This window comes from Myotis lucifugus, unplaced genomic scaffold (genome assembly GCF_000147115.1).
Source record: "Myotis lucifugus unplaced genomic scaffold, Myoluc2.0 scaffold_1, whole genome shotgun sequence".
NCBI lineage: Eukaryota > Metazoa > Chordata > Mammalia > Chiroptera > Vespertilionidae > Myotis > Myotis lucifugus.
The window spans coordinates 17617691-17638835 of NW_005871049.1; the positions used below are offsets into that span (position 1 = coordinate 17617691).

The following is a 21145-nucleotide window of genomic DNA, read 5'->3' on the forward strand; positions in this document are numbered from 1 at the left end:
TTTACTGAAGAAAAACAAAGCATTGTCCATACAGAGATTTGTATTTGAATATTTACAAAGCTTTGTATTTGTCATAGCCAAAACTGGGAAAAAAAACCACAACAACAAATGTCCATCAACAGGGGAAGAGATGAGCAAACTGTGGTATATAATACTGCTCAGCACTAAAAAAAACTAATTTCTGTTATGTTCAACAACCTAAATGGATCTCGAATGCATTACATTAAATTAAAAGAGCCAGAATCAAAAGGCTACATAAAGTAGGATTCCATATGTAGGACAATCCAGAAAAACAGAACAATAGGGATGGTCCCTAGGGCTTGGGAGTGAGGTAAGGGGGCGTCTATGATGGGCAACACAAGGGAATTTTGGTGGGTGACAGAACTATTTTGTATCTTGAATGGGTGGTGATTACATGACTATGCATTTGGCAAAGTTCATAGAACTATACACCTAAAAGTGAATTTTACAGTTTGTAAATTAAAGGAAATAAATGACCTCATAATGAAGACTATGTCACCATTTAGCTTTGCATACACCATTACAAACTATTATGTTGAGATTAGAAAAAGCAAGTTGATTATTTTATGACAATCCTAAAATATGCTGAGAGAGGTCACAATTTTTTGCTAAACTCAGAATTTTCACTGTTACTAGTATTTAAAAATAAGTGTATTAATCTTACACAATAACCTACACTTACCTAGTCACCCCAGATACCAGGTGTACTGGTTAATAATGAGGATTTTTTTTCAATAGATGGAGTTACACATATGTTCATATATATGCGATTTGCTATGTATGCTATTTTGTTGTATTGACAATAAGCTTCAAAACTTCCTATGTCAAATTTTCTGAAGGTGTTAACATCATAAATATTTTTACGCTTAAAAATGTCAAATTTCATGCCAAAAAAAAGAGCATTTGCGGGAAGTTTTAATTCATTACTTTATTTTGAAGAAAAGTGCGCTGAAAGTTATCTTATACTTCAGGAAGCTTATGGTGAACATGCTTCATCTCAAGATACTTGTGAACGCTGGTTTAAATACTTTAAAAATGATGATTTCAATGTGAAAGACAAAGAACATCCAGGTCAATGGGGAAAGATTGAAGACCAACAATTACAAGCATTATTGGATGAAGATGTGTGTCAAATTCAAAAACAACTTGCAGAAAGATTAAACATTGTCAGCAAACAATTCCCGATCATTTACAAGCAACGGGAAATACTTTAAAGGAAGGAAAATGGGTGCCACATCAACTGAACGAAAGACAAATGGAAAACCGAAAACTCATCAGTAAAAGGTTGCTTCAACAGCACAAAAGAAAGTCTTTTTTTGCATCGAATTGTGACTGGCGATGAAAAGTAGATATATTTTGAGAATCCCAAATGCACAAAATCATGGGTTTCATCCAAGTCAACCATCAACTCGACTGCAAGGCCAAATCACTTCGGAAATAAGACAATGCTCTGCGTTTGGTGGGATTAGGAAGGTGTGGTGTATTATGAGCTTCTAATCTAAAACCAGGTGAAACCATTAATACTGATCACTACCGACAACAAATAATCAATTTGAACCATGCTTTGATCATGAAATAACCAGAATGTGCCAGAAGACACGGCAAAGTAATTTTGCTTCATGATGACACACCACCACACACTTCAAAACCAGTTAAAGACACATTAAAAGATCTTTCCTGGGAAGTATTAATCCATCCGCTGTATTCACCAGACCTTGCTCCTTCAGATTACCACTTGTTCCGATCAATGGCACACAGACTTTCTGAGCAGGACTTCAAAACGTATGAAGAAGTGGAAAACTGGGTCTCTGAATGGTTTGCCTCAAAACAAGGAAAGTTCTATTGGGACGGTATCCACAAATTACCTGAAAGATGGGGGAAATGTGTAGCTAGCGATGGACATTACTTTAAATAAAGCACTTTTGATGTTTCTCTTGAAATTATCGTGTTTTCTTTTATTACAAAATCCACATTATTAACCAGTACACCTGGTACATACCCACTCCCATGTCCCTCAGCTAACCAATTCATTCATTCATTTATTCAGAATTTACTGAACATCAACAATGTACCTGGCCCTGCTTTATGGATGGCAAATGTATACTGGCAAACAGGACAGATAAAGTCCCTACTCTCAAGAAGTTTACATTCTAATTAGAGAGGCGAGTAAACCAAGGTGATTTCTTATAGGCATGTGCTATGTGCTATGAAGACAACAAAAGTGTTAGAAGGTTGAAGTGTAGTCACTTGAAATATCATGGTTAAGGAAGACCTCTTTGAGAAAGTGACATGCGAGTTAATCATAAGGGACAACAAGGGGCAAGAAACCAAAATCTGGAGGCAGACTTCTTGGCAGGGGGAACAGTATGTACAGAGGCCCCCTGAAGAAAGGGGGCATGGTTCATCTAAGGCAGCCATGGTTCTCAACCTTCCTAATGCCGCGACCCTTTAATACAGTTCCTCATGTTGTGGTGACCCCCAACCATAAAATTATTTTCGTTGCTACTTCATAACTGTAATTCTGCTACCGTTATGAATCATAATGTAAATATCTGATATGCAGGATGTATTTTCATCTCGACCCACAGGTTGAGAACCGCTGAAGCCATAGAAAGGTCAGTGTGGGGAATGAGCCGGGAAGAAACAGATACTAAATAAGGTGGGCAGGGGCCTGGTAAGTGAGGGCTTTACAGACCCTCAGGTACTCCACTCGATGCTGCTTGCAGTGAGAAGCAGCCAGAGGGCTTTATATCAGTCACATAATCTGATGTATTTTGTTAAAGGGTCCATGTGGCTGTTTGTTTCGGTCAGCAAACTCATTAGTCAACAGAGCCAAATATCAACAGTACAACGATTGAAATTTCTTTTGAGAGCCAAATTTTTTAAACTTTGGTAGGTACATTGTTATTAACTTAATTGGGGTACTCCTAAGTCTTAGGAAGAGCCACACTCAAGGGGCCAAAGAGCCGCATGTGGCTCGCGAGCCACAGTTTGCCGACCACGGCTTTAGGACATTCAGTTTTCTTCTCTAAGTCAAGTATTTGTTCCTTCACTTACATGAGCCTGAGGGTGGCTCTGATGCCAGATGTGGAGAGTGTGAGTCAGAGCAGAGGCAGCACCATTCATGTGTTCGTGTGGTCTAGTGTAAGGTATCAACCCAAGTAGGGAGAGGACGGCCCAGCAGGGACAGTCAGCGCCTGAGTAGGGTAAGGAGGGAATCCTTTGGGGAAGTGTGGCCCTGTGACCCAGCATGCGGAGTTAGACCCCAATCGCAGACAGTAGAGCATCTGGTGGATAGAGGCAGGAATCCCTGGAGAAATGGCTGATTCTAGGACTGGCATGGGAAATGTACAAGATGGACCTTATGCAAGAAAATGTTCAGGGAAGGATGGGAACATGGCAGAAGGATACAGAAAGCAGCCTGAATGGGTTCCCACTGGCTAAATCAGGACAATGTGAACATCAAAAATGAGGACAGTGACTAACTATAACCAACCTACAAAAAGATAAGAAACAATGATGCCATGCAGACATAAGTTATTAAATCAACCAAGTTTGATGAAGAATGGGATGTTCATACAGTTTCAAAGTACCTCTTCCCAAAATATCTCCTTAATTGTGAAGGGAAAAGAGGAACTTCACTGTGGAGAAGCCTGGCAGACAGCATCTGAATCAGGTGATCCAGGTGGACAGGTAATGGTGCAAAGGGAAATCGCTTATTACCTAGCAGGAAGCACTGAGAACAATGCAGCATCACTTCCCTTACATTCCTGCCAAAACTGCATCACCTGAATTTAATCATGAGGAAACATGCGATAAACCCAAATGAAGGGACTTTCTAGTAAATAACTAGCCTTTAATCTTTGAAAGTGTTGTCAAGTCATGAAATTGTCCCAGACTGAAGGACACTAAAGAGACATGAAAAGTAAGCACAAGATACAATTCTGAACTAGATCCTTCAGCTAGCAAAGACTTTACTGGGACAACTGGCACAACCAGAATGATGACTATGAAGTAGATGTTAATTTCTTGACTTTGATGGTTTTATTGTGGTTATGTGTGAGAATGTCCTTGTTTCTTTTTAATAGACTTTCAACTTTTCTGTGTGTGATTATTAAAGTTTTATACAAAATTCACTCCTACAAAGGCTTCTTCTGTACTGTCTCACATCTGTCTCCTTTTTCCATTACCCCCAACATCCTGCTCCAGAGAAGCAGGTTCCCATCCTCCTGGGCTGTTGCCATAACTTCTTAACAAGGCTCTTGCTGCTCACATCCACCCCACCCCCACTGCCTAATTAAGGTTTTTCCAAAGAGCACTTCAGCTCATGCCACTTCCCGTTCCAACATTCCAATAGCTCCTCATTATCTACCAAATCAAGTACAAATTTCTTAGTGTGACTTTCAAGTTCCACTAATTCCAACTAACCTTTTCCAGGCTTTCTTCCCCCAACCTCCTCCATCACAGCCAATCACACAACTCAGCTGGACCACGCAATGTTTTCTGCCCATCTTCAGGGTTCTGCTCAAATAACTCCCTCTACCAGGAAGTGCCCACCCCCAGCTCCTGCAAATTGCTCAAGACTAAGCATAAACACCAAGTTTGACCACCACTGCTCCCCACGCCCCATTTTTCAAGACTTGCCTAGATAATCTTTGCCTGTCAGAGTACCCAAAGTTGATTTTGCCTATTACACACATGTCATTCTGTTTTAGGTGGCAATTTTTGTGTATTTGTTTCAACAATTCCTAATGTGCAGGGTGAGGCAAAGTAGGCTAACAGCTGTGAGTATGTGAAACAAAGAGTTTATTCTTGTATTATTATTTATTAATTATTTATTATTTTCCATAGGAACAACTGTAAACCCACTTTTGCTCCACCCTGTATAAGGTGAGGTTTCATACCGATGAAGTATTCATCATTAATAAACTTAAGTTATAGCCACGGTTATGAATTCACACCCCCAGTTATTATCTCACACTCTCTCGCTAGGCATTAACTTTTTAAATATTCAAATTACCTTTTGTCACCTTTCCTTCCTGAGACTAGAGTTTTCTATTTCTTGCATAAAGTACAAGCAATTTCTACCTCTTTTCTACATAAAATTTTGGTCTTGGCCATACCACAATTATCATAAATCCAGAGGTTTAGAGATCAATTAAGTCTTGGCCATATCAATATCTACACTAATAAAAGAGAAACATGGTAATTAGCGTACGACCGCTACCCTTCCCATTGGCTAATCAGCATATCCTTATGCAAATTAACTGTCAGCCAAGATGGCGGCCAGCAGCCATGCACTGAAGCGAACAGGGAGGCTTGCTTGCTCCAGTGATGGCGAAATCCAACGTTCCCCGCCTGAGTTGCCGGCCTCTCAGCTGCAACTCTAAGCAACTATGTAGAAAATATAGAAGCTAAACAAAACCCTAGAAACCGGCTTTCAGTCAGCTGGGCTTCAGCCAGCTGGACCACAACATTGTATCAAATACAGAAGGTAAAGGCCAGAAACCTGCTTTCAGCAGTGAGGCCTCAGAGCTAAAGCTGGCCCAGACAAAAAAAAAAAAAAAAAAAAAGGAGCAGTTGGGCGCTTCAGTCACCCGCCAACCTGAAAACGGCCCTCAGCCCCTCACCCAGACTGGCCAGGCACCCCAGTGGGGACCCCCACCCTGATCCAGGACACCCTTCAGGGCAAACCAGCCGGTCCCCACCCATGCACCAGGCCTCTATTCTATATAGTAAAAGGGTAATATGCTTCCCAGCACCGGGATCAGCATAACAGGGGGCAGCGCCCAAACCCCCTGATGGGCCCTGCTCTGTGCGTGACAGGGGGTGGCGCCGCAACCTCCCCATCGACCCTGCCTTGAGTGTGACAGGGGGCGGTGCCCCAACCCCCTAATCGGCCCTACCCTGAGCGTGACTGAGGGTGGCATCGCAACCTCCTGATCCGCCCTGCTCTGTGCATGACAGGGGGTGGCGCCCCAACTCCCCAATCGGCCCTGCTCTGAGCCTGACCAGGGGCTGCACCTAGGGATTGGGCGTGCCCTCTGCCACCTGGGAGCAGGCCTAAGCCAGCAGGTCGTTATCTCCCGAGGGGTCCCAGACTGTGAGAGGGCACAGGCCGGGCTGGGGGACCCCCCCCGAGTGCACAAATTTTTGTGCACCGGGCCTCTAGTTTATTATAAATCCAGAAGTTTACTTATATGCAATTACATTTTAGCTTCATCATTACCTTACAAAATAAAACTCTTAAAACTGAAAACAAAGCCTGCGCTTGACAAGTTTAAAACTAGAAATTCTAAAGTTTAAGGTGAAGACATTACCCATTTAACATGCTTATATCTCCTGGACTTTCATTAATAAATATTGGAAAGTGGTCCACAAAAATATACAATTTAATGGCTATATTTAAACATAAGCAAAGAGCCAATATTTTCATCTTGATTTGAATTTAGTAAATAAAATGATACATTATTTAGCCACAGAGCTGAAATTTTATCAGTAAATGAGTGATATGAACCTAAAGCAATAGTTGAAAGCCTGGGGGAGGGGAGTATTATTTCAGAGAAAAAAATTAATGACATCAAAGCATTAGGGGAAGTGAAGTGTTACTCCTAAATTTCGGTGATTAATATGACATCTGCTATTACTTTAAACATAACAAGAATAGAAAAGGTCAGACACACCCAGAACTTCAATATTGCAAAAGGCATCAAATCAATAAAAAGTAAATCTCCAGGTCCTCTTTTCAGTGTGTAACCAGGATGAAAACTGCCTGCAGTTGAATACTTTTGAGTTGATTTAACTGAAACCATGACTTTTATTAACTTTCTAAGGTACGAAGTAAACAGTTCAAAATGTTTAGATCATAAAAGGTGGACATACTAACATATAAACCGAGGATACTTGTGATGTTAAAAGCAAAATGCATAAAAGCACATTATACATAGTGATTTGTAGATTAAAATACACTAAAGTTTGCTGTTGTTTTTTAAATAAAAGTATCACCACTCTTAACCAGAAATACCACAGATGAAAGTGAATTAATCATCAGGAGAAGCAAGTCTCATTTGAAGATCATTTCTAATAATATTTAGAATACTAACTTGCAGGAATTCTAGGTACACTAGCAACTTCAAAATCAAAATATTATGAGACAAATAATAAGAAAAGGAAAATTCCATCTTTTCATTTCCAAATGACCTAAGTAATCTTTAATAGATTTATTTGTTATAGTAAGCACCAATAATCAATCAATCTTTCCCTCCACCCCAAACCCATCAACCTTTCATCCTTTTCATTACAAAGAGATATTTACAGCTCAAGGGTTTACTCAGAAAGTTTACTAAGAGACAGGGCAATCTCTGTAACAAGCTTCTTGAATTCTGCAGGTTTGGGTTTATTATAGAAAGGGAATTTCAAAAAACTCTAGGGACATTTGAAAAATAAAAAATAATTGTAGGTTATTTACTAAATTGTTTCATTCTATCATGAAAAAAATGCAGCATATATTAAGATAAATACCTGACTGCTTGTCTTGAAACCTACCGAAATATGCCCTTTGAAATAGTGAACTTTATATTCAAAAGTCTAAGTCTATCTTAGCACTGTTTTATGATGCTATCAAAGTGACTACCCCATCACCATAAACACCCAATGTTATGTCAACAGAAAAACCTGTTTCCAAAAGGAATGGTGTAACTTAAAAGGATAAGAAATTCATAGTAAGTGTCAAATTTTGCAAAAAGAAAGATCTGGTTTTAAAAATCCTGCTTTTCAAAGTAAAATGATAGGACACGCCTACTGGCTTTTAGTTTTAAATGGTAAGTGATTTTTCTATCCAGACCACCCTGGAAACTGCAGAGCTAGACTTGTGATTAAAACATACTTGAAACTACATTACTAGTAGCAAATGTGTTAAGGGGTGCAGACCCTTAGAGAGCATCTCTTTCAAGTCATTCTCTTTAAAGAAACTGAGGCTGGGAGATCTCTGACTCACTCAAGGTTAGTTTTGTTGTGTCCAAGCTGGCAGGGGAATGCCAATCTACATGACACAACGAGGTCCAGTGTCCACCCTGAACTTTACATTCAGCTTTTGCCATAATTTACTTTACAATGTGGCACGCGGACGGACATCCATTCACTGGAAATTATTAACAGACAGATGACTTTTGTCACCACTCCCACAGAACGCCCAGAGCCTGCAAAGTGCAACACACACTTCTCAGCCATTACTCATTTTTGCCATCTTGAAAATTTAATCTGGATTAGAATCATTTTTCTTATTTGAATAGGGCACTCCTTCCGTGGCATAACAGCCAAGAAGGCTAACACAAATAAAGTAATATCTTTCTGTTTTGTTAACTACCACTGGGTGTATCCAATAGCAGAGACCAGTGATTTTCAACTTTTGGAACTCAAGACACATTTCCCCTCCTAAAATGTACTGAGGATACCAAAGAGCTTTGGTTCCTATGAATTATATCTACTCATATTTACCATGATTAGAAATTATAGCTAATATTTATTTTAAATAATCTGAAAATAAGTCATTACATGTTAACAAATACATTGTATGTGGTGACATGATATGTTTTGGCTCAAATATATAAAGAAACTCTGGCCCAATACAGATATGTTGTTGGAAAAAGAAGGAGCATTTCAATGGTCTTTTCAGATAAGCGCAGATATGATTCTTTTACACTACACTGAACATTGACAGTAAGTAGTTTCTTAAAAGTGAGGTGCAATGTGGAATCTGAAAACATGGATATCTCTGAACTTTTCTTACACTATTCCATTAAAATTCATTGGTCTATCTTCCATTTTCAATGGGTCTTTAAACGATGCATAACTTTTGACCTCATGAAACTCCTGAGGTCTCAGGAACCTCAAACTGTATTTTGAGGTCTACTAGAAAACAGTTTAATAGAGTTCAACCAAAAGATAAAGAATGCTATAAAACCTACAGCAGTTACACACTGCCTTGATCCTTTACAACCTTTAGTTCATTAATTTATTCAACATTCTCTGGAATGGGGTATCATTATATATTAAGAAGTAGGCAAAAATGTTGGATTTTGGTCCAAAAGACACAAATCAATGAAGCTTGGATGAGGTTAAATTAAATATTATAACATAGACTAAATTCTAGAAAAAGATCTAAATTTCCTCTCATCTTTGAGCTTTATGCTGAGAATGATCAAAACAAATAGATTCGGATAATATTCACCAGGAAAAAACTATAAAGAATTAGTCATCTATAAGAGACTTCAAATAACAGAGCTTTGATATTAACATTTTTGGAAAACATTAACTAGCACACAATACCAGCATATATGTAAATGAATACCCTCTGACTATAGTAACACGTACAGAGAGAATTTTAGAATACTCAAAGAATACTCAAAGAGACACCAGATAACACCTCCAGTGCCCACAAATGCAGGGTAAGTTCAAGATCACTGATTCACAGTAACATGTTTCAGGCTAGGCCAGTGGTCGGCAAACTGTGGCTTTTGAGCCACATGCAGCTCTTTGGCCCCTTGAGTGTGGCTCTTCCACAAAATACCGGACTTCTGCGCAGCCTGGGCCATGAAGTTTCAATCGCACTGTACGTGCGCGCCCGCACGTGGTATTTTGTGGAAGAGCTACACTCAAGGGGCCAAAGAGCCGCATGTGGCTCACGAGCCGCAGTTTGCCAACCACTGGGCTAGGCCATCAGGAGGTGCTTCATCAGTCAACTAAAAAAGCATAAATAGAAATGCAGTAGCAAATGTTTGGTGTCCAATCATAAGTTTTTTAATCAGAGTAGAACTTACTCATAAGAAGTATCAATGAATACTTTTTAACTATGAACATAATACTTTTTAAAAATTTTTGTCAAATTTCATATCATGAAGAAAAAAAACTAAAAAAAAATGGAAACTAAAGATTGTGAAAACACTTAAGATTTAACTAAATTAACAGTCATAGCTAAAATGTAAACTAGTATAAGGTATGGTACATACCAGGTGATATTCAAAGGGCTTCTCATAAAGTAAATCTATTTAATTCCCTTTTTTCAGATAAGAAAACTACAGCCCAGAGAGGTAAAGGGAGGTGCACAGGAACGTGAAGCAGTTAAGTGGCACAGCTGGGATTTCAACCAGGGCAGCTCCGCTCTTAACTACCAGGCTACATTCCCTCAGACTAACTCACTGAAAAAAGCATTGCTTACCTAAATATCTACATTATGTACCAAATTTCCTTAAGTAAATCAGAGCACTAGCAGAACACGGGCTGAGTTTGGTTCTGATGAACGCTAGGCTAGCTTCTGTCTCCTGTTAAAATTTGAATTTAAGAGAGAGAGTCAGCGCTAAAATGTAAGAATGTATCTTTTATGGAATGTTTGCTTCCATAAAAGCAAGAGGAGTCAGGTTTAGGCAATGATGAGAAAAAGAATGCACAAATTAAAGTTTTTGCTCTTGGTTTGCAAAAACACAAAAACAAAATAGAAGGACAGAGACACAGGAACACACACATAACCTATAGCCTGGTCATATTACCCACAAAATGAATTATTTAGGAAAATATCCATATATTCCTAGATGCCAAAGGAACGAACTATATCTAATAACTCCGTTCTTTATATGTCCAATAAAGGAATCATTTATTACAACCATGTAATAAAAATAGTACTGAAGCAAAGTCCAATGCAAGCATTCATTATATAACTTAGAACCACCCTTTAGTCATATCTACAACCTCTTCCTTGTTTTTCTAAATATATACAGTATGCTATCTGCAATGAGGAAAGCCAAGAGATATTTTACAATAAGTTATGTATGTCTTCTTGCAGATCTTAAGTTATAAATATACCAATTCAAAACTGCAGTGACATATTTCTCTTCCAATATGAGTAAAAAAGCAAGACTGTCCACTTAGTAATTTTAGCTGTGCTGAGTCTTTAAAGCCCTCAAATGTGAAGGAAATGGTTTATTTATATTGAAAACCACAACTTACATACAATTAACCTAACCAGAAAAGGACAAGGAGGGTGGGGAGCTTGAGGGTAACAGATTTGAGGTTCAATTTCATTTTTCACAGCCAATGAAGTAATTAATAAAGAAAACTAAAAAAAAGGAAGAAGAAGAAGAAGGAAAAGAGAAAAAGAAGACTAAAACCACAAAGAAACTAATTTAAAGCAATTTTAGTGAACCAGTATACAGCTAAAGAAAAAAAAAAAATCTGGCACTAGTTTGCTAAAGTAAACCTAGTAACAGGCAGCAGAAAACAAACTTTTTCCGAAGACCTACAACAGGCAACGTGGCAGCAGTGGGTCGGGGGAAACACCTATATACACTCCTTCAAAACCAACACAAATGTTTTCTCAGAGATTTTAAGAACTTTTTATTTCTCCATTTTTAAAAAAGTAATAACATTCTCCCAACAGGCAAGGGGGAGGATAGGGGAGACACACCCTAAATGACCATCCTGAATATATAAATAAGACAGTAAACTGAAATGTGCTTCATTTGTCGACTGTAAATGAAATGCTAGCCTTTCACAATGTAGAAAGCCATGATTTTCAAAAGGGAAGAAAAAGCCAACTTACCTTGACACATTTTCTGGAATGTACTCTAGGACCGGATAGCCATCGCTTCTCCGAGATGCCAGGTCACTGTGGGATTTCCACGACTCCACCAAGGTATTGACAGGAGGAAAGGAACTCAGGTGTTGGAAAGACTGGTCTCTAGCCGCTCGTGACAAAGATATTGTACCTTGAGCACCAATCCTGTAGTGAAAGGACTGTCCACCTGAGTTCACACCAACAATGGCAGAGGACGGGATGCTGGCCTCTGGGTAGTAGCTCCCGTCGTCTGGTTCCTGTTTGATCCCCACGGGGAAGCCGCTGCCTTCGCAGCTACCGTCGAAGCCGGGCACGGGCGGGCCTAAAATTCCTGATAGAGAATAATAGTCTTTATCATCCATAAAGGAAAAATAGGAGCTATCCATGAATGGAAATGGGTTCACAGTCGGATTCCCTTTGAAGGAGGTGCCTGAACACGAATGCTTGGTTGATTCTTGTTTGATTGGTACTGAGAATGGGGAAGCGGGATTCATCTTGCTATTTCCTCTTAGACACGAGCTGCTAAAAACTCCATCTGGCTCTGGTTTTATGTACTGGACGATGTTAAGCTGGCCCGTCACGCCGTTGGAGGTGGCATTCTCTGCTTCCTCGATCTTGGGAAAGGAGACCTCATGAGCACCTTTCTCTTGTGTGTCTGGGCTGGAAACCAGGTCCCGGGCCGCACTGGATCCCAGAGGAGTGCCTGAAGCAGTGTAGCTGAAGGCATTGCTAACGGGGCTGCAGATGGACCCCACGGTGCTCGCAGTTGGACTGGAAAGCGTGGATCTGTTATTCGTGTTGGAAGGGCTGGAAACGGAGCACCTTGAGTTGTTGATATTGGCCGGGCTGGACACTGCAGATCGCAAAGTGACATTTGGACTGGAGACTGGAGATTTTACACTGCAGTGACTGGGAGGGCTGGAAACTGGGGATTTCATGCTACTTAATGGACTTGAGAGAGGAGAGCCCACATTGCTAGCATGCGCTGGGCTGTGCGACCTGGAACCTCGAGTCTCGATATTCGGGGAGCAGGTCAAGGGGGTCCCCTGGGTGATAGGGCTGTGCACTGTGAAATTGCCAAAGCTGGCCGAGGTGGAGGACACAGAGCTGAGTCCAGCGGGGCTGCACGCTGAAGATGTCATGTTCAGAGGGCTGCAAACAGACGAGCTCTTCTCATGACACAAGAGAGGGCTTTTAACGATGGCACGCATGACCCCGCCATTTACAGAGCTCCCCGAGTCAGCCATGAACGATCTCAAGGGCCTGCTCATCCCTGCAGTGGAAGGACAATGGCCGTTTTCTTTATAAAATTTCACCAACTGTTCAACATTCTGATAAATCTTTGCTGGACTCAGGCTTCCTTGCTGGTTCTGCGGATCATAGGTGTACTCAGCATCTCTAATGGAATCCATGTATAAACCCATGGACTCAGCTACAGTTACTGAAAGTTCCTTAGATTCCAGCTCCGTTTTAATATCAGATGTTAAAATCCCAGACCGATTATTGTCTTGCTGAAGGCAAGGGAGTAGTTCATGTTTTTCTTTGCTGCTTCCTTGAGTACTGTTGTTTGGAATAGCACCGGAAACACAGCTTACATTGACAATCTCCATGTAGTTGTTCTCATCGGTCCTCTCTGTAGGTCCCAGGGATGAATGATCCACAGCCTGAGAAACTTGACCCCACCGTCTTTCCATATCTAGACCTTCAGGGAGACTGTGGTAGCCTTTGGTCTCCATAGCTAACAAATAAATTTACATTAAAAAATCGAATTAGAGTCATTTATAACATTACTCTAACATTATTCTTAAATTCCATTTACTAAGCCAGCAATTTTCAACTGGTGTGCCGCAAGAATTTTTAAAACGTGCAATACCTGACTATTTTGTCAGGGGCACTGACCTTTTTGCTATTCGATTGTCAAGTAAAAATATGACAACAGCCAACACAACAACAGCCGTCCAGTGTGAATGAATCAAAATTATACCTATTTTTTATCAGATAGAGATAGACAAAAATGTAACATATTTTTGGGTGTGCCACAGAATTTTAGTAATTAGTATGTGTGCCAGAAGATGAAAAAGGTTGAAAATCGCTGTACTAAGCTATAAGTGCATATTCTATTTATTATAAGCAACACTTGTATTAAAATTGTTACCTGTCTAGGTGCTGATACAACAGAGCACTGACTGTAACTTGTCCAGAAGCCAAGTTACAGTCAGTAACTTGATTATAAGAAGCAATCATATGAAACTATTTTTCATCCAAGTAACATATTTCTATAATACAGCCTTTAGAGTTCACAAAGAATATTTACAAATGCTAACTTATTTAATATTCAAAGTAATCCTGGGGACCATGAAGTAAACAAAGAGTAAACTGAGGACTTAGTGAGGTAGGTGGCTTGCCCAAGGTCAAAGGCATAGTAAGTGACAAAGGCAGGTTTAAAACTAAATATTCTAACTCCAAAGCCTTTTGAATCTTTGGGGTATATGGAAGATACTTCCCATATCTAAAACATGGCTTTATTAAAAATAATAAGAAAATGCAATTAATGCTATCATTTCCCAATATAAAGTTATGGAGTAAATTATCACAGGAAAAACAGTAAGATTTTTTAAAAATTGACTGTGATCAAGATAATTTAATGTCAAGTCTAAAAAGTAAAGATTCATCTATCCTGATTAATTAAGATGGTCCAAAGCTCAGAGAGGCTATGTCGGGAATGACAGGACTCTTCTCTGTATCTCAGTACAGGTGAGGACTCTGATGTGCACCCTGACCTGGTGGTGTTCCTCCTGCTAAAAAGACTCCCAACAGACAGACAGTTTCAGTCTCCACTGTAAATGGAGGAAGTTCAAGATGAGTCCTGACAAGTTACGTGTTCATTCATTCAACAAATACTTACCAAATGTGTGCTACATCCTGGGCCTACAACCAATCACTGAATCTATGGTGCTAAAGAAAACAGGCACAGTCCCCATCCTCAGGGAGCCCTCAGGATTGTTGTAGCTATACAATCATATCCATTGGCTCTCTCTCTATATATTTCATTGACATAATAATTGTAATAGGCTATATTTATATAATGCTTATGCATCACATAATTCAATGCAATATTATAAGCCTTGCTCAAACATTAACTTATTTACCCTTATAAATATAAACAATCCTTTAAAATTGGTAAGAGTATTATCCAAATGATACAAGTGGGGAAACTGAGGCACTGGGCACACAGCTAAGTGGCAGAACTGGAATTTGATCCCATGTCCCTCTCTCCATGGTTATCTCAACTTGGCACCACTGACGTTTTGGGCCTGATAATTCTTTGTTGTGGAGGTCTGTCCCATGCACTGTACGATGTTTAACACATCCCTGACTCTTTCCCACTAGATGCCAGTAGCAGTCCCTATTGTCCCCAGTTGTGACAGCCAAAAATGTCTCCAGACATTGCCAAATGTGCCTGGAATGGGGGAAAGGGGGATACCTCCCACACTCACCATTGAGAACTAGCACAGTAAAGAAAACTAACTTATTCGGAGTAAAAATTTCATTTGTACATTGTTATAAACCTCCTAAAATTATTATGCATTTTTCAAATCCTTTCAGTTGTGTAAACAAACTATGACCCAAGTGAAGGTCCTGATCTTAAACGTGCCATTTCTACAGATCTGTGCACAAGCATTACTTTCGGCCTCTCATCCTTTCCCCTGCTTTGCCACTCACACCTTCATTCTTCCTACCTTCCTCTCATTACAAAGAGACTAGGAAGCCCTTTTGTTACAGAACTTGTATTAATTGACATGCAAAAATAATGATGACTCTACCAAATAAATTGGCAATAGCTATGAGAAGGCTCTATAATGAAATTTAATGCCCAAATCGTCTGCTATTATAACTACTTTAACTTTTCTGTATTCTCCAGTAGAATGTAAGGTCCCAAAAGGCAGAAGATTTATAAATTTCACCATTGCATCCCAAGCTAATAGTATAGTGAAAACAACAACAAAAACACACAAAAAAGCTGAACCATTATAATCAATACTCACTAATTTAAGACCATACATAAAAACCTACCAATTATGTAGCTTCCTTTTACTTAAAGAGCATTAGTCTATAAATACTTAATAAAAAATTAATCCACAAAACACTGGAAAATAAATCAAATTATAGAGGCTGAGGTGGTTATCTGGTAACTCCGGCCAAAAAATTTAGTAAGGATAAAAGCCAAGTTGAAAAAACAACAACAACAACAAAACACACACACAATAACTACCACCCAGTGAAATAGGATAGAAATGGCTACCACTGGCATTTTCTCCTTTACTAAAAATCCATTTAGTCATAGTCACAGGTTGAAAAGGACCAGTAAACATTATGTGCTTTTTCAACTTCTACCTAAGAATATTCTGTCCTCCCCATACCAAACTTGAAGGGATGTATATCTAAGGTATAGATGTTTTGGCTCCAAATTCATTAAACACCACAAGTAACATGGCTGTCTATTCGTGTTCAAAACTGAACACCGTCTGTGTATCACCACTCGCCCCTCAACCCAGTCCCTCAACCCATGATCCCTGTTTGGTAAACTGCACCACCCTCTGCCCAAATGCCTGGAATTCACCCTTGCCTACGCACCTTTACCAAAGGCCTCCACAGACTCACCCCTCCCCACTTCCACACTGACAGCCTCTCCCCAGGTCCTGGGAAACAGGCCTACCTTCCCTGAGCCTGAAGGGAAATCTCCATGCAGATCCCTCTCCAAAATTCCATAGTTCAAATTCTCCTTCAGAAAGGATGATCACTTACTGCATTTTTAAAGGCTCGCAGTGGAAATCTGCAGCTAAAACTCCCGGGCAGCTCCACAGTGCAGAAACCTGTTTCCCTTTGAATCCAGCATTCCCTACGTAATTAAACCTTTTTGCACAGAACACCTACTGATATTCCAAGGGACGTTTTTCATCACTTTGCCCTAAAGTAGGAATCATAGCTCAGATTTATGAATCCCTATGAAGATTTGAAGAGAATCTATATGGGAGATGGCGGGCAAGGACAATCAAACTACAAGCAAGCACCTTATCAGCTAACATCATGCAGCTGAGCACAACTTTTCAAGTCCTGTTTAGCCATCTTAAACTCCCTTAACAATAAGATAATATAGCCCGCATTTCACTACGTTACTGACAGGGCTATCATTATAGAATTTGCAACAGGCTTTGCTGAAATCCAAATTAGCTTTGTAGGTATTCTCATCTATCAACCTAATGCACCTCTCAACAAAGAAAACAGAGTAAAGGTTGGCAACAGTCAAACAGAAAAATAGAGGACATCAAGCATCTGCATGGCTTCCACTGGAAACATTTTTAAAGATCAGATGTTTTCAAAAAATAGATTTATTGAAATATTTTACTCTGAGTTCTCCCTATTATTTTAATTCATCTTCTCTGTAAAGAAATGTATCCGGTTAGAAATTTATTTCCTATGTTGTCCAGGAAACCCAACTTGTTGTCCTTTTGGAATTGGCATAATGACCATGGTGGTTTCAAGAGAATTTCGGTCAACTGAAACTTACTAGTGAATACTAAAAATACTAGTTGGTGAATATGATTCTCATAGAACTAACTTACTATCCACAGGGTAAAGGGACAGTTTTTTATTACTAGCCTATAGGATACTGGTATAGAACCTAGCTTATATAAAATGAAATTTGTCTCCCTTACAATGAGGATTACAACAGAGACCTTCTCTGGACAAAGTAAAAAAACGACTAGAACCCTTTAATTTTCATGTGAATGGCCTCGTCACAAAACATAATGGAAATTTCACATAAGAAAAGTAAGGGCAAGCTCTGCTAGAAGTTCTACCTTAAGCCATACGTATGCTCCTAAATACTATTTTTGCAAAGGAAAAAATCTGACTTTAAAATTTTATGTTTTATACCCTGTATTAAATTGTCCTTTTCCATAAGGAAGTAGTTTTTTTTCAGAAATATTAACAAAAACTCCTGCAAATTTGTATTTTATCTGAAAACATTTTCACTTTTAATATCCCCCAAGCATAGTTCCATTTTAAATGCATCATTTTCTATAGTTATTTCACTATAACATGGCATCTAAAAGACCAGAATCTTAAGAATTACACAATTTTCACTGGTTGCATAGTTGTAAGTTTGTTGTATGTAACTATTTTTCTGTCATTCCCACTACAGAACCATGATTATGTTCCCCTCCTTTACAGATGAGGTAAATGATAGAAACCTGCCCAAGGTCACCTAAGAGAGCAGGAGAACCAGTTAGAACTGCGCACACCTGATTTCTATTCACTCACCTAATTCACTGAGCCACCTGATCTTTCCAAAATCCCCAAACAAAACTATTTCTTCTCCCTTAAAGGAAAAAGCTCGCCTTTAGATTATTTTTAAAAACTTCTCTCCTCGACCATTTCCATGATAGCATGCCATGAAGTCACACATAAAATTAAAACTTCACAGCAGAACTTCACAGATGGAGAACGCTGTTATCATTACTATGTAAATATCATCAATAACAGCACCTAGAGAAATGGAAATAGTGCATTTGGAATTCAGCACTTTCCAAAATTTGCCTCCTATCAAGTAAAAGTTTTCCTAACTTCTATGAAATGATAGTTAAAACCGAGGGTGCCATAAACCATTATGATTTAAACCTGATTTTTAAAAATTCAGTAGAAGTCATGCACCTAAATCCAGTAGAAGGGTCCGGGTGCCACCAAAAGACGCTCCATCCCTTTTCCCCTGCCTTTAGAATTCCAACTGATGCCACAGAAAGAAGAGCCTCTCTCAAGAGTTTCATGAATACCCACGAATGGGGAATTCACGAATTTCCAGAGCCTCCTTCATGCAGGATCTATCAGGATCGCTATCTCCTTCAACTGCCCTTAATAAGCTACACCTCCAGCTATGATTTGGGTGTTTCTGCAATTGATAGAGGAGAGAAATATTATTCAAAGGTCCTTTAAAAACTGTAGAAGGCGAAGGACCCGAAATTCATCCTGGGGAAAAGGAGAAGGGTGATGATAGACCTCCCACTGCCAAAAGCGGCTGAAAGCCGCTCGTTAGAGGGCATTTATCCAAAGTGGCCAAACTTTCCCAAAATAGTCCTCTGGCGGCCAAAGGGGGGAAAAAGTGGAAAACCAAAACAAAACAACAAGCACACAGCCCCGTACCGACTGTGCCTCCGAATTACGCAGCCACTTCTCCCAGCAAAGTGCACGCTCCCGCGCCACGGCCGCACGCCCGGGCCGGCAAGCGGCGCCCCGCCGCGCACCCCCACACACCTGCCTCGGCCGGGGTCCGTCTCGGCGTCTACCTGTTGCAGCGCTCGCCAACGCCACGACACTCCAGCTGCGGAGCCCCCCCAAATCCAACCACATCCAGGCCAGCGACTGCCGCTCCCCTGTAGCGGGAGCGCCCGAGGAGGCAGCAACGCTCTTGCACCCAGGTGACTGCACGGGCTTCCTCCAGCAGCCTGAAGTTGGCTAGCGTCTCCCCCGTCCAATGACACCCCGGGCGCGGAGGGGCGGGGAGGACCCGGCGGGGCCAGGGGTTGGAGCTGGGCCAGGGCGGGCGAAATGGGGAGGGAGAGAGGAGAGAGGGCGGGTGGAAGCCCGGAGGGGGAGTGGGCCAGCTCCAGGGCCGGCCCTTTTAAAAGCGGGTCACATGTCCAGATAAAGTTCAGGCTGCTGTCCCGCCCCCTGAGCCCTTGCTATTGGCCCAGGGGGAAGCCAGGCTCCACGCTGCTTGGGCGAAGATGGCTTCTCATTGGGCAATTGTGGCTGTCAGTCACCGGGAGGACGACATGACTGATACAAAGTTGCTGCGACACAGCCTGGACTCGGCGGCTCCCTTAAAGCCGCACGGGCGACTGGGGTGCCGAGCAGCGGCTACGACACCAGGCAGCAGGCCCCCTGCGCACGTTGACCCCCGCCCCTTCGCTCAGCTGCCCTCAGCTTACTCGCGCCACCTGGCTCTCCTGCCCACCCTACGATATCGGAAAAGACATGCAAAGTGTGGTGACGCGTCAAAGTCGGCTTTCCCGAGAGCCAGTCAAGGTGTAATCCCCTCACGCTCTCCACCTGCAGCGCCAGGTGAAGGGCAGCCCTGGCCCAGACTCCACCCGCAGCGTCCGCGCGCCGGGGAGGACTCCCGCGGGGGCCGCACCGACCCCCGAGGTCCTCTCCACGCCCCTTTCCTGCGTTTCCGAGTTACCTCTCAGCAGAGCAGCCGCAGTGTCCGCTGCCAGCTTGCAAGAGGATCACGTTCCCACTTGATTTGAATTTCCTTGTTTTAACCGTGCAGGAAAAGTGGGTGATTTCAGCGTCGCCGAGCCTTTTAAACACAGCCTCTCACCCACTTCCTCACCCCCCCCCCCACCAAAAAAAAAAAAAAAAGTACCAGGGTCAGGAGCTGCTGCTCTCTCTCCTTATAATTTTGTTACTGTCCTTACTACTTTAGCGTTGGATTTTTCCACTAGTTCAATTAGAAAGAAAAGCCTTCGGTCGAGGATATTCACTCCTTTATAATGGGTGGCAGTGGTGCATATAACTGGGGGGGGGGGGGGGGACATACAGAAGAGGGGGAAGGAACCGAACTGTTTTCTAAGGATAGGGCATCTGCAAGAAGAAATGTCCGATTCCCTCCAACCGCCCCTACCTCGACTCTCCTCCCGCCCACCCAACCTCTGGGCTTCTTAACTCCGATATCTAAGGACCTTGAGGGTCCGCGTGTGCGGCCCGGTTTTAGGCTCCCAGCTGGCTCCAAATCAGCACCAGTGACGTACACGCCTAAATCTGGTACCCTGGCCCTCGGCGACCTGCCTGCAGCCGGGCGCCAGCAGCTGCTCAGCCTCCCCGCCTCACCCTCGCCCCGCGCCCGCCTAAGTCGTGGGGAAGGCGTTCACCCTGTGCCCAAAGGCCCCTCTTCGCCTCACAGTTAATTAAGCTTCGGGATTTCGGACCCTGGAAGCAAGAAGACTCAAACTTCCAGCCATTGCAGGCAGGGAACTCCCTGCTAGAGGAGGCGACAGCGACGGCGCGGGAGAGCTGGTCCCCACGCCTCCTCAGGTGTTCGGCATTCCCCTGCGCAGAGCGACCCCCGGTGCCCCAGGTGCCGGGAGTCCCGGCCAAGCGTCCCGACTTTCCCGAGGGGCCCGCCGTCACTCGCGCTCTCCCAGCCCGGCAGCAGTTGTGCGTCGATCGCACTCGGGCGGAGCACGGGCGGCAGGCAGGAGCGAGGGGAGTCCCGGAGCTGGCGCCCGGGCACGCGAGGATGCGGCAGCAGCTCAGCCTGCGCTGCCAAATTATTCATTATTAAAGGAATGGACGTGCCTGTTTTTCTAAGTTTTTACCTCCTTTACGGAGAGCCCATTTTACCCCGGATCTCAGCTTCTGGCAAATCCAAGGTAAAACCGTGCAGGGACGCCGCTGCGACGCTTGCTGCCGCTCAGCAACCTTGCCAGAGGGGGCCAGCGGGACCTAATCTGC

At 42.0% G+C, this 21145-nt stretch overlaps 1 protein-coding gene across 6 annotated transcripts in view; it reads right to left on the reverse strand.

Moving 5' to 3' along the window:
- Nucleotides 1-19304, reverse strand: part of NR3C2 (nuclear receptor subfamily 3 group C member 2) — a 294549-nt gene extending 275245 nt beyond the window's left edge. For 5 of the 6 annotated variants that reach the window (XM_023754929.1, XM_023754927.1, XM_023754947.1 and 2 more), the window contains exons 1-2: nucleotides 18973-19147; nucleotides 11615-13367 (exon numbers count right to left, since the gene is read on the reverse strand). In XM_023754929.1, coding sequence (XP_023610697.1) covers nucleotides 11615-13367; nucleotides 18973-19036 — 1817 coding nt within the window. In that variant the 5' untranslated portion in view covers nucleotides 19037-19147. Of the gene's footprint in view, nucleotides 1-11614; nucleotides 13368-18940 lie in introns of all 6 variants that reach the window. The other variant, XM_006081763.3, reaches the window with a different exon arrangement.
- Nucleotides 19305-21145: the final 1841 nt, after the last annotated feature.